General features: G+C 41.7%; 1 protein-coding gene across 11 annotated transcripts in view; it reads left to right on the top strand.

Annotated features, from left to right (window-relative positions):
- The window catches only part of ARVCF (ARVCF delta catenin family member), a 259,648-nt gene that overhangs the window by 178,207 nt on the left and 67,441 nt on the right, over nucleotides 1–14,000 (top strand). For all 11 annotated transcript variants that reach the window (XM_042034727.1, XM_042034729.1, XM_042034728.1 and 8 more), the window contains 2 exons: nucleotides 519–1,126; nucleotides 7,882–8,381. In XM_042034727.1, coding sequence (XP_041890661.1) covers nucleotides 519–1,126; nucleotides 7,882–8,381 — 1,108 coding nt within the window. The remainder of the gene's footprint in view (nucleotides 1–518; nucleotides 1,127–7,881; nucleotides 8,382–14,000) is intronic.

Below are 14,000 nucleotides of genomic sequence, written 5' to 3'. Positions count from 1 at the left end.
AACTTCTGTTTGAGATAGTGGTTTCTTAACTATTACTGCCAAATTTGAGCTCCATCACATTACACAGTGGTGCAAACTTGATCCAGATCAGGCAGAAGCACATAACCCTATTTCTATAAAACTGTGGAATGTGATGTGGTATTTAGGCTATAGCTGTGGGAGGACAGCCTGTGGCTCCTCAACATAGTAAAGTCTTCTCTAGGACAGATGCCTCCTGAAAACATTTTAGGGAAATTGGAACTGGTTTAATGACTTTGTACTGCTTCCATGTGCTGTCACCTGGCTGCAGTGGTTTTGATTTGGTCGTAAGAGCCCAGAGTGCTTTTCTTGAAGTATTTTTCCACCTTTCATTCCGAAAGCTAATAGGTGAGCTGATTGCTACACCAGTGTTACGGGCACGTCACAGTAGTTTGCTTTGGGCTGCTCTCTCCCTGTTTTACTCTTCCACCTCCCTGTTTGTCTCACCACATTGTGCAGCAAGGAGAACATTAACACATTTACTCGCTGCTTCCTCCCAGGTAACCAAGATGGTCAAGACAGTGACCACGAGGACAGTGCGGCAGGTGCCGCTGGGGCCGGACGGGCTGCCCGCCATGGACGGCTCGTCGCCCATGGGCAGCTACACAGACTCCATCGACAGGAGGTACCTGAAGAACGGGGAGCGCTTCATCACCCCCCAGGCCTCGTCCACCCTCACCCGCTCCTACAACAGCTACAACGATTCGTACCCCGAGAGCCACGAGGGCCAGTACCGCCCCTACATCGGCCACGACGGCTACGGAGACCTCTCGGACAACTACGGCAGCTTGTCCCGGGGTGTCAGCTACCGGCCCCGCTACGCCTATGTGCCAGGGGGCACCTACCGGCCCGACGATGGCAGCTTCACCCTGCCCAGCCGGAGGGAGAACTACGGCCCTGTTGCCCAGCCTCAGGTGCCGGTGGGCAGCAGCGTTGACTTGAACCGCTCTCAGCCTGAGCGCTTCCAGCCGGAGCCCTATGGACTGGAAGATGACAACCGCAGCCTTGGAGTAGATGATGAAGGATATGAACTGGATCCGGATTACTCCACTGTGAACAGGAGGACGTCTGCAGGTGTGCCAGAGAGAGGAAGACCTCACAAAGGAAGGTAACACTCACTTGTTTTTCACAGTGCTGTTGTGCAGCTGTTTTGCTTATTTGATCATGTACATTCAAACTCTGTGATCTGGTAAATTCTGGAGTTACTTGACAGAAAAACAGCCCATAAATGACTGCAAAACACACATGAAGTACAGAAGAGAGTGAGGGTAGGGCACAAGGACCCTTTCAGTGATTCTGGGCTGCGTAGTGCACGTTGAATTTAGAAAGAAAGATGACCTTTTAGAAGAAGGCTGTTACTTTTTTTCCCTCTTCCTGAAAAAGTCTTGTGAATGCACTGTGTTGTCCCAGAGCCATCCCACACTAGCAAGGTGAAAAGAGGGATTTGTGATCTCTGAGACTCCTGACAGGTCTGGTTGTGTGCACATCTGCCAAACAAAAGTTCTCAACAGCTGGTTGGGGTTGCAGATGAGCTGATCCCTGGTGGTGAACGGGTGCCAAGCTGTCTTGTGAGGTGTGTGACAGCCTCAGCTGTGATCCTGTGCTAACCACACACCCTCAGCTGTCTGGGCAGGTTGTACTGAACCTCATTATTTTTGTCCTGCGCCTATAGAAGGGGAGAAAAGAGATCTGTGTTGCATTTAAAGTGATCAGTTACAGCTTACTTCTGGTTCAGCCCAGTTTCTGAGGAATGTTCTATTTTATGCCATGTTTTTTGGTATTAGTTGTTTATGCTGTGTTTACAGTTGTTTGCTCTTGCATTTGAGAAGAAAACCCAACAACCCACAGGCTTGGGAAAAGAGTCCTGTTACTCAGCTGAAACTCATCTTGTACAGACCTGAAAAACTTGTAATACTTTGTTTTCTGAGGGGTGTACAAATTTTACATGTGCCTGCTTGAAGTCATATCTTCATGATTCATGTTTTGAGATGGATTTAGTTCTCATTCTTTTCCTTTTAATTTAGAATAGTTTCCAGAGCTGTAAAGACTCTGGATCCACCTGCCTCTGTGTGTATAGACAGTCTTTAGACTTAACATTTCTGACCTAAGGCTTTGCTGCGTCAGCAGCAGTTGGTGGGATTTGTGTTGGCTTTTTTGTTCTCCTGGAGTCCTCCTACTTGGAGATGTTATGTTATTCATGCTTTCATACTCTCTTTTCCTTCCCATTTTTTGGAAGTTCATTTTAAAGCTAGACAGAATCAAACACTTCCAAATTGTCATCTGTACTTGAGAGGAAAAAACAAACAAGACAAAAACGCAGTGAAAAGATGTCAACACGTATCTCCCAGAACACCCTTTAAGTCCCTTGTGCCATCTTTCATTTTGCAGGCTTACCCAGCAGTGGAACCACGTCTGTGTTTTGTGGGGCTGAAGGAAATACCTGCACCCAGTGGGTGCCAGAATCCTGATCAATCTATCAAACTTGGATTAGTGCTCCCCTGCAACTAAGCAAGTTTACAGTTCTTGCTAAAAGAAGTCAGACATCAGTGCTTTTAATTTTTTATTAACGTTTTTCTAACTGTATGCAAAATGAATAATTAAATGTATTCTCAGAACCTACCCATTTGCATTTTAAAATTTGGTGGTTTTATTAAACATCCCTTTGACTTATTGTTCTTGCAGTTTGGATAGGACCAATTCATAATTTTTCATTTAGGTTTCTTTTGTTGTGAGGTTTTTTCCATATTTAATGTGATCAAGAGGCTTTGACAAATAATTAGCCTGACTGTGGCAGAAAACTTTAGCTGTTGAGAACATAAGGAGATTGTATGAGGGCCTATTCATAAGCAGTTACTTTTTGACATTTCAAAGAAATACTTGAACAATTCAATAAACCTGCATTTCAGATATGCTACTGATTTGCAAGAAAATAAGTGCTACAAGTAGTGCTTTGTAGTAGATGAGGGTAATTACTAATTTATTACTCCTCTCTAGTTTTTTTAAAATAAGTTATTCCTGTGAAAATGATTAAATGAATGTGATGAATTTATGTCACTTTTGATTTCAAAAAGTTTGTATGTGTAGAGCAGGTTTAACAACAACTCTGTTGGGCACTGTTCAACATTGCACCAACTTCCAGCTTGGGCCTCTCCTTGGATCCTGGACAGAATTCCTCCACTGACTGACTCACTGAGTTATTCTCTCATGTTCTTCCCAGAAGATGCTACTTCATTAGTTAGTAGTTTACAGGTAAAATGAGAGTCCTTACTGTCAGTTCCTGTGCTGAGAGGGCTTGAGTGGAGGTTCCTCATCTGAATCTGTGCTAGTGAGTCTGACTCCCTGTGTGATAAGGACGCAGCCCAGCTGTGTCTGGAGGGGGTCCTAGGCAAGGGGATTACAAGTACAGATTGTTCTTTTCAGCCCTTGTCTGTTCCGTTTGATCGCAGAGATAAATACCTATTGTGCTTTTCTTCTGTCATTCACCAGCCTCATTTTAAGCTACTTATATTTCATTTTAAATTGGGGAAAAATGTGCCTCCACACAAACACCTCCAAATCCAGATAAATGCAGAAAGGCAAATATTCCATGTCTGTTGGCTTGTCATTGCTCGTGGCTGGGTTTTCTAATTTTCCTTTATACTGAGTCTCTCATGTAAGATACATTACTTTCTGCAAGAGTACCTGGCACTTCTTGTTCTTTCCCTCAGCATTTGCTGTGGTTTGGTGTAAGTCAGGTTGCATAATGAATTGGGGTTAGAGAAAGCATTTGGGGTGTACAATATTGATTTAATGTTACTCAGGTTTACTTGTGAAGGTATTTACACATCTTTAATTGAGTTTATGCCCTTTTTTTCTTCATTTGGTGGGTTGCCTTTATTATACTAGGTGTTTTATTGTAGTTTTTAAAAACATCTAATCTTACTGTGTCCTGGATGTTTTATATACAGTCCTATTTGAAAGAGGAGCAGGAAGTACTGAATACTTTGATTCACAAAAAACATCCCTACTACTATTTGAATATTTCTTAATCATTAAATTGAAATTAACACAAGCTGGAAAAAAATGGCAAGTCATAATTCATCTTACTTATGTAAATAACTTCTGCTCAGCTTTTTCTTGCCTCAGTGGTGATTTCTTCCCAGAGTGGATCACTGCAATCTGTACTTGTAGGAGCATTCATGGGACATCTTTTTTCCCTAAGAGCTCTGGAGCAGCTATTGCCAGTGTTACTATTCCAGACTACGCAGGGTATAAATTTTTAATGTTGACTAAATCGACAACAAAACAGTTTTCTATTGATAAATTGTTTATACCAGAAGCCTGATTTAAGACCCTGAGACTGTATTTGGTGGTCACTTCACAGTCCAAATTATTATTACCAGGAAATGAGCCAGATTCTAGATTAAATAACTTAATCGGTAGGTCTGTCTCGCTTCTGTTGTGTATAGACAGTGAGAGTACTGGTAGCACTGGCCATGTCTCCTCCTTTTTCTGGTCCTTTTTTCAGTTCAGAACATAAAGGCTTGTAATTACAGATAAACTTTCAGTCAGCACTTGTGGCCTAGGTGCACTCATTCCAAGTGTATATGGGCAACATTGGGATGTTGTCTAGTTTGGGGCAGGAGTTTATGAACGTGCTTGGGCAGGCAAAGTGGTCAGTTTGAAAAATACTTGTTTTTTTCCTGAGTCTCTTCCTTACTGTGGATTCGCTCTCAGTTTGATAATATTCTCATAGCAGAAGGTGATGAATGACAGAGTCTGATGTGGCAGGAGGCAAGGCAACCCGAGTCAGCTCATCCACTGGCAGTTCTTAGATGTTTCCTGTTAAGGGGATTTCGGTGTTTTAACCATGTCGCTCCTAACTCAGACTTGTCTCAGCAGAGGATTCACTCCAGTTTTGAATCCCCTTGTGTATCCTATCAGGGAACAGAGCCTGGCAAAAGTAGAATCTCAGTCTGCAAAGTTTTACATCTCCTCTTCAATGTTTGGCACAAAGTTTCCTACTGAAATCCCAAGCCTTTCTGGTCTTTTATCCAAAGCAGACACCAGCTGCAAACTGTAATGAATGTAGCACTTGTAGAAGTTGTTGAGGATTAAATGTTTAAATCCTTCACCTGTTTACTCAAATGTGCCTGTGTTGAAGCCATAAGGAAGATGATAAATCCACGAGCTCTCTCCCAGTTTTTATCTATGCTAGAATGTGTTTTGATCAATTCCCTGAGACAGGTGATTAGTGAGACCCATGGCATCCTAAAAACCTGGCTGCCTTGCTACAAACAGACGGAAGGCAAGATGCTTGCAGTCAGCAACTCTGGCATAGCACCAGATCTCTTCAGTCCTGTGAGTAAAGAGCTCTTGGCCTCCTGAGAGCAGTATCTGCTGAAGCTCTTGTTAGTCCTGTTCCGTATCGAGTGGCGTTTCCTTCCCAGCGTAGCTGCTCCAATGATGTGGAAGTGAAAAATCACATTTGGTCCGCACCAGTCTGATTCAGAAAGAGGATTTCTTCACTCTCTGTGTGTAAATATGTTGGTGATCAGGGTGTATTTAATGCCCTGACAGACACTTGCTTTTGACTTCCTCACTCTGCTGGTCTGGTCTTCCTGCCCTCTGTTAAAGGAGAGGCGATGGGGTTTGTGGCACTTCTGCCTTGCTCTGCCTGAGCAGTTGTTCTGCTCCTTTGTAGATGACCTGTTTTGGTAAACTGCTTCCCCTGTTGTTTTTTTTTTTAACCTTCCCTAGCCTTGGTCACTGTATTTAGTCATGTGAATCTGAAGTGGTGTGATACTTCCCTCAGCTGAGCTTTCTTGTACAGTTCTTAGGTTCATACAGGATCTCGGACTTTCTACACAATAATTTGGGGTCTTCAAGGGTCAAGTGTTCAGGTGGTTTTTTTTGCTGCCAGGTACACTCATTGAGCTATGTCACTGGTGCATTAAAAGTGGCTCTTGATATTGTTTCTTCCTCAGAGGTATTGTGGAACTGACCTGTGTGGGCTTATTCCAGCAGTTGTGGGGTTTTGTTTTCATCCTTTTCCCTACAGACAATTCACAGGTGCTGTCTTGTTTTAAAGCAGAGTTGTGATCTTATTTCATTTTTCTTTTTTAATGATTGATTCTTGACTTCCGGTATTTTCACTCATATTTAATAAGTAGTGATTGACAATTAAAAAAAAAAAAATAGTGTCGATGGTACAAGACTTACGTGGTGCTCTCTCTTTTGTCATGACAATGTTGCAGTTTAAAGTCCTAACTCTCAAGTTTTCTTTTGACAAATGTAATGAAACCAAGGAGCTTTGTGTGGCAAAGGGAGGAGGATACAGCATGGTGAAGATAGGCCCATCTGTGTGGTTCTGTTTGGAAGGCTTTGTGGAATTAAAGCAAACAAACTGCATACCAAGACAGTAATTACCTTTGTGTACTTGGACGGATGAGGAGGAAAGAGAAACTTAATTGTGCAGCTGTAATTGAGGTGGTGCACAGTTATCTTGTGGGCAGCTCGCAGGACTGGGATGTGCCGAATTGCAAGTTACCAAGTCAAGCAAGCAACAGCTGTGCAATTATTAAAATTAATCTTCTGCTGCTTTTATGCAGTGAAAAAGAATTTAACGTGAGGATGAGTTTGAGAAAGGAGATTTTGTTGTAGTTTTTTAATGCTGGTTATCACAAATTTGCATTTGTAAAAACAGAATTTTGAGGAGTAGCTAAGGGGTTTTGTTCCTCCTTCTGCCCTGTCTGCATTCACAAAATCGTTCCAATGTTGTTGCTTTCTGCTTGGAGTGATGGAAACAGCTTTGTTCTGTAACAGAAAATACGGCTGTCCAGACAGTGTAAATGACTGTGTAGAGCAACTGCTGAATTATACATACACAAATAATTGCATCAATAAAAGGGTTTCTTCAGATTCGTTCTGAGTTTTGGATATTTGCCCATTTTTATCCTTTCATTCAGTTTATGGTTTAGAACAGCAATTAAAGCAACGTAAAGTCAGGAGAGGCGCTTTTAACATTAAAAGCGTTAATTGTACAAGACTAAGTTCAGTCTCCACCTCTGGTTGCTCTTCTCCCCAGAGCCCAGTTTAATTTGCAGTCCCTTTGGGATGACAGCAAGCTCCATTTTCTTCCTGCCTTCTAATAATCTATACTTCAGCATGGCATCAGAAATGGTTCAATAGCATCACTCGGTGCTTCAGATGAGAGATTTTAAGAAACATTTTGTAGCAATTAAAACTACTTTCTTGACTGAGCTAACTGCAATACTGAGACAGTAGCAAACCTGTCCAGGGAAAAAACATAAAGCAAAAGGCTTCTGCGGGTTTGAAAAAATACATATATGAGAGGGTGGTTTATGGTAACATCAATTAAGAGTAGTGTTTAGAGTACACTTGTTTGAGCATCAGCATGGAAATGTAGTGGAACTTGTCAGACTTGCTGAAATATGTCCGTGGTCTCTGTCCAGGCCTTGAATGCCTTTAATTAGAGTTTTGGTTTCTTGCAGAAGTAACAGCATTAATGAAGATCAGTGTTTCCTACTAAATGTAATCCAGCTCTGTTGTAATTGCTTTGCTGAGTGACCAAAATGAAAGCAATCTGTTTGATGGCTTGCAGTTCCTGTCATCGTTTCATTGCTAGCCAAACGCTGTGCTGGAGTCCCATCACTGCTGAGAACTCGGTGATGGTTAATTTTCAAGTTACTACAAATAAACTATTGGAAATTGTACATATGCTGTCTCATATGCTGTTTGTTGTATTAAAATGTTTGCTCATGGCTGAAATCTCCATATTGAGTCAGAGTTACAAAGCGTTTAAATGTGCTTTTTTTTCCTTTTTTCCCCCTTTCTTTGTCTTGGGACCGCTGCTCCTCACAGGGGCTACGACGACCCCATTGAGACAGAGATGGTTGAAGAGAGGATTCCGTACCTGCACGGCGGCTACGCGGCGCCGCTGGCGCAGCCGGAGCGGGGCAGCATGGCCAGCATTGACCGGCTGGGGAAGCGCTCCCCGTCCATCGACAGCATCCGCAAGGACCCGCGCTGGAGGGACCCCGACCTGCCCGAGGTCATCGCCATGCTCAGCCACCCCATCGACCCCGTCAAGTCCAACGCCGCCGCCTACCTGCAGCACCTGTGCTACGAGAACGACAAAATCAAAAAGGACGTGAGGCACCTTAAAGGGATCCCTATCCTGGTGGGCCTGATGGATCATCCCAAGCCTGAGGTCCATCGTAAGGCCTGTGGGGCTCTCAGAAACATCTCCTACGGGAAGGATAATGAAAACAAAGTGGCTATAAAGAACTGTGATGGGATCCCTGCATTGATCAGGCTGTTGCGAAAAACAAACGACATGGAAGTCAGAGAGCTAATTACAGGTCAGTGTCTGGTTTCGTTAATGAGTTAGTCTTTACAACAGTCCTTTCAGCTTCAGGAACAAGAATTTCTGGAGATTAGAGCATTGAAGGAGAATTTAGATCACTGGCTGCAGCTGTTCTCTAGCTGCACCAAGTTTGTGGTGTGAGAGCCTGTCAGGAGGGGGATCAGGATCGTCTCAGTGTGTGTGATGCACTTGGGATTGATTCCCTGGCTGCTGAGGGATGGATGCTACTCCTTGGGTGTAGCATGCAATTGCATGTGGTTGGGTTACTGAAGCTTAAATGAATTGTAGCAGCTCCACTGACAGGTAATTTGTAGTGCACGTGCCCTCAGCATGTTGTAATCATGAGGTAAGATATGCTGAGCTAAATCTTCACTTGTTAATCTCTTATAAAACAATCCTGCTGCCATGTCCCCACTCCCTCATATTTATAGAATAGTCTGTCTCCTCAGGAACACTTCCAGCCTGGTGCTGAGGACTCTGGGGCTGTATATAAAGCTGCAGCACTTCTGGGCTGGAAAACTCATATTTTAGAGAGCATAGGGTGTGGTGTTTGTTGGATTTGTTTGTTGCGAAGGTCGGAAAAGGGAGAATTACATTTCAGGTTACTGACTTCGTGCACACTTTGCAGGGAGTTTTCAAATACTTATAGCTCCATTATTTAACCTGTTTTTATTTGAACTTGGTCTTGGACATCATCCAGAAAGAGCTATAAAGTATATGCCAAGTTTCAAAGTTCAGCCATTAAGTGGAAGAGGGTGGAAAAGTATGTCAGCTCTTAAAGTAAGGAGAAAGATATTGTTCTTCAGTCTCCCATAAATCATGAGGAGTGAAATGGATTTCCCTTTCTCTTCTCAGAAGCCGCAGGGGATGTTTGGATGGAGACCAGAGCAGTTGCAATGAATTTCAGTGCCAGAACAGAATTTTTCAGAAAGCTTTGTGAGAATGAAAATGGGTCCAGGGCTGAAACTTTTTAGCTGCCTTATCCATGTTGGATGATGCAGGTAGACCCTATTGCAAACACTGATTAAGCCATTAGAGGTAAACATCATAATTCTGTAATTTCCTCAAAAATTATAGTAGCTCTCTAAGTTTTTACTGGTAATCATAATTCTCTGAGATGAACAGTGGCCTTGGGTGTTCCAGCTGTTCTTCCTCAGCCATTACAGGCTATTTATCAAACTAGGTCTAAATATACAGTGTTGAAACTAGCAGGGATATTTTTCCAGACTTTTTCCAGTGAGCTGGTGAAGGAGAGCTGTCTGTTTTGTCAGAGAACCTCTGAGTAGCATGTGCTGGTTGTGCTTTGAGAGCTGTCTGCTCTGCCTCAACATGGAAAGTCTGCAGGTAGTATTTGTATTTCATTTGTTGCATTCGTTTAGAATGATGGCAGACATAAATTTATTTATTTTTTAAAATAAAGAATATCTATTTATCTGCTGTTCTAGTTTAATCAAAACTCATTTCTGGGGTGCTGAGAAGCAATAAATTTATTTCCTTAGATTCAAGAAAGGAGAAGCCAGTGTATAATTTACTCTGAAGGAATATCATTATAGTGCTAAGTGGTAATCAGTCACTTCTGAGATGGCAAAACCAAACTGGGTGTTTTTCCTTTTCACTGTAAATGGCAATTGCTTTGATTTCCAGTTGATTAATTAGAGTTCAAATGCATTTTATTTGGCAGTAGTTTTTGCCAATTAAATGTAGTGGTTTTATTCCACCTTGGCTTTTGTTACTTCGAGCTCTTTATTTCCTCTTACTGAAAAACACCAGGAATACTAAGGGCATTAACCTAAACAGATGTCCAGTAACAGATGATGTGCATTTAATCTCTACCTAACCAGGAATAATTTCATTCTACTTCTAAAATGATACCACCAGATCCGGTGTGACACATTCAAGTATCAGCACAGAAGAGAAGAGTATTCCAGCAATGCCTCTGTGACTGGTGCTGCTGTACTTCCAGTCCGTGTTCAAAGCTCTGGCTGATAATGTGGAACTGTCCATTTGTAAAATGAGCTCCAAAAGTCAGCAGAGAGAAACAAGAGCCAGCTTGAAGTGCAAAGGGAGCATTCAGGCAGAGCTGCTACAAAAGGACTGTGTTCTGCAGCCTCAAAAATTCAGATCACAATTCCAGTGTTCTCCTGGTAGCAGTCTGGACTTCCTGTCTGGGTACTTTTCCCTACTGATAAACCAAAGCCTACCTTTACCATGAAAGTTTTTCAGTGTGTCTGGAGTGAAACGTCTGGGGACTTCATCATCAATGCAGTTTAGAGGGGAAAAAAAAGAGAAGAAAATACAACAGCATACAGGGTTTATGTGTTTATTTCTTTTAACAGGCTCCAAATTCAAGTTTGGTATGACACATTGATTTTTCTACAGTTTAATGTTTCTTTAACTCAATATTGGCTGCTTTTCAAAAGCTCAATAGTAATCACCAGCTGGTCATCTCAGCTACGGACAAGTGATAAAATAATCCTGCTTTCCGAAGAGATTCAAATAATTTAAAGAAGTTTAAATAACTCAGTTATCTGAATTCAGGAGCAGTTCCAGGCTTGAAGTTTTGTTTCTCTGGCTGTGGGACGCTGCTTGCTTGCAGGACAGGAGGTACCTGGGAGTACACAGTGGGACACCCTGTTGGGAGAGGGGTTGCTGGCAAAAGAGGGCATCATTCTCATCTAATGTGAGAGTCAGTCCTTGGCTTTAGTACAGCTCCATGGCCTCTCATTTGCTTGGTGATCTGATGGAGCAGCCACAGCTGGGTCTGACCACTGGGTTAATGGAGTGGGGAAAAAGCCACACCAATGAGTTAGAAACACCCAAGAGGTGGATGCAGCATCGAGGGAGGTATCAGCTGTGTGGCCTCAGTGGTGAACGAGTGAGGCTTGGAGTGCCAGGAGTGTGTTCCCTTGAGCACTTCCCAGGATACACTTTTGGAGAACACAAGTTACACAACTATTTTGGAAGCAGGTGGAGTGTACTGATACACCACTGTGATCAGATTAAGCCAATCTGTAGACTTTTTTCTTACAGAAACACTGGTTTTAGCAGAATTTGAAAGACTTCTTTGGGTTAGTGCCATCTCTGTTTTACCAGATATTCTGGACATATCTGCAAATGGCACTAAACATGGTGTCCTTCGAGGTCAGAGATCTGTGAAGTGTGCAAAAATTGCCCTCTAAACTCAAAAGATACATTCCTAAAATACCATAGATCTCGCTTCTCTTTCTTTTTAAAGTGTGGAATTACAAAATGTTTCCTATCTACTGCACTAAAAAAAGCTTGATTTAAGTGTTGGAATGTCCATGAGTAAATTATGAGTAGAGTTGTGTTGAGAAATACTCCATAAAATTCTTCTTTCATTTCTTGCTAGGCTTGCAGCTGTACTGCTGTACTCTCAGTGGATCATTTTCTTGAGAAAAAGAGAGAAATGAGGATTAAGCTGATAAGGAATTAAATCTGTTCTGATTGGGCAAATCTACAAAAGTTTTGAGTGATAAGGTTTTCATGGAGGAAATGTTCCCATCAGATATGCAAGGCCAAAATTCTATTACATTCTTCAGAAAGCAGTCAGAAGTTGGTAGCTTTAATGAATGATTTTGTTCTTTGTGAGAACGTTGGAGTAATTTTGTTGTTTAATGACATTGCACTGATTTCAAGTGGTGCAGGATGTGATTTTTCTGCTACCAAATAGGTTATAATTGAAAAATGATTGACCTTCAAAACGCTCTACAGATGAAATATTTTGATCTAATGCTCAAATAGCAACTTGCAGATAAATCAGCTGGCTCAGAACTCCCAACTCCTGGGCACTGATGTGCTGTGTCGGCTGCTCAGATCTGGATTTCTCTTTGAAGTACCCTGCTGTCTTCAACTTGCTGATCTCAGATGAGCTTTCTCCTTCCACTTTCTGTTCCAAAGCTTCTCAGAAGAAGGTCCTTTGTTCATGGTGTGTTCTGTCACACACTAGCTTATGTTGAGGTTCTCAACTTGACCACTACTGGAAGGAGCACAGCTCCAATCTTCGGGACTTTGATACAAACAAATCTGTCAAACAAATCCCCCCAGGACCAACATGCAACAAGAATTCCTCTGGGAATATATTGCAGAGTGCTTATTTTTCCAAGTGATAAACTATCTGGTATGGACCACAGAAAAGGAATTAAACAGCTTCTAGTTTCTTGGTGATGTTGGATTTTTTTGAAATAAAGCTTGTAGCTATTTTCCCTGCTTAATATGTTGAAAATTCAGGGCCAATGGTTGAAGTTAGAAATACGTAAGTACGTTACTCATATATTTATGAAAAAAACACAGATTGATAGTGATCATGTTCATCTACTGAAGAGCAATACTTCAACTTTCTCTAGTCTTAAAACTCATGCAGTCTGTGGTCAAAAAGGCCAATGCTTCTAGTGAAAGTGCATGGAAAATTTAGATAACTTCCATTTACTTTGTGCTGCTGTGTCAGTGACATGATTCCTCCTGAGTGCTAATTATTTGAATTAATTAAACTTGGAGTTTTAAAAATAGTGTTTCTAGCTTGTTGAAACATTAGTGTGTTACACCAGAAGTAACAAGAATGATGTGTAAAGATGGATGTCAAATTTACAGGAATTTTTTTTTGCCTTGGATTTTTTCTTATACTACTAAATGCTACAGTTGGATCTGAATTTGTTCCCTTTAATTTTCTGTGGCTGTCACTATCAGTTACTTTTCCATAGAAGTTGTTTCTTCTGGAGCGCGAAAGATGCTGGGATTTAGAGCTCTTGGTTTCATAATTTTGAATAAGAAAAATGTACTGTCAGTGTGTTTATCTTCTATATCCTTTCTTGTGAAATATTTTCCCCATGAAGTCAGTGTTTAACCTGAATTTTTTTCTCTGTCTTTGGAACCACAGGACCTCCCTCACCCCTGCTTATCTTGTGCTACACTTCTTTTAAGTGCTGTGCATTTTCCCTTGCTAAATGCTGTTCAGCAGAGGGATTCTTTTGGGTTTCCTTATGCAGCCATCAAGGAGAATATTATAAATTTAAGTGCTTTGGCCTTTTGAATAGTTTGAAGGATTTGCACAATTTTTTTTTTTTAATAGTAAGGCTGTCTTTTATTCTTCTTTAGTTTGTTGTTTTGTATGAAAGATTTGAGAGATAGGAGGCAGATGAGAAATTGAAAGCTTGTGAAATGCTGGGGGAGTTTTTGTCAGAGGATGGTGGAAAGGTGTTCTGTGTAACTCCAGTCCTCATTGTCTGGTAGTCACTCGCTGAGATTTACAGTCAAGTTGTGTTTGCCCTAAATAGTTCATTGCATAAGCATTGCATAAGTTGCAGCCAGCCTCTTAATAAAAATTCTGTGTATGTAGAGGATCTGCTTCCATAGGGGCAGGTGGTTCTCTTGGTCGGGGTGGGGTTACAGCAGTAAAGCTGATGTGTGTGGTAGATGGGCAGGTTAGTGCTGCAATCCAGGCAGAACACTACTGAATCCACAGTTGCATTTAGTCTCTTGAAATAACCTCTGGCGAATGAGAATATAGGAAGAGTTTGGAGATGATGATTTTATTTTACATGCTGTGGTTGAAGGTATTGAAGTCTAGACACAAATCTCTTAAGTCTTAAAACAAGCA

This window comes from Corvus kubaryi, unplaced genomic scaffold (assembly GCF_017639235.1).
Source record: "Corvus kubaryi isolate FWS band 111438036 unplaced genomic scaffold, C.kubaryi_AGA036_p1.0 37382, whole genome shotgun sequence".
Lineage (NCBI taxonomy): Eukaryota > Metazoa > Chordata > Aves > Passeriformes > Corvidae > Corvus > Corvus kubaryi.
The sequence above is the reverse complement of the archived record's forward strand: the minus strand, read 5'-3'. Positions and strand labels throughout refer to the sequence as shown.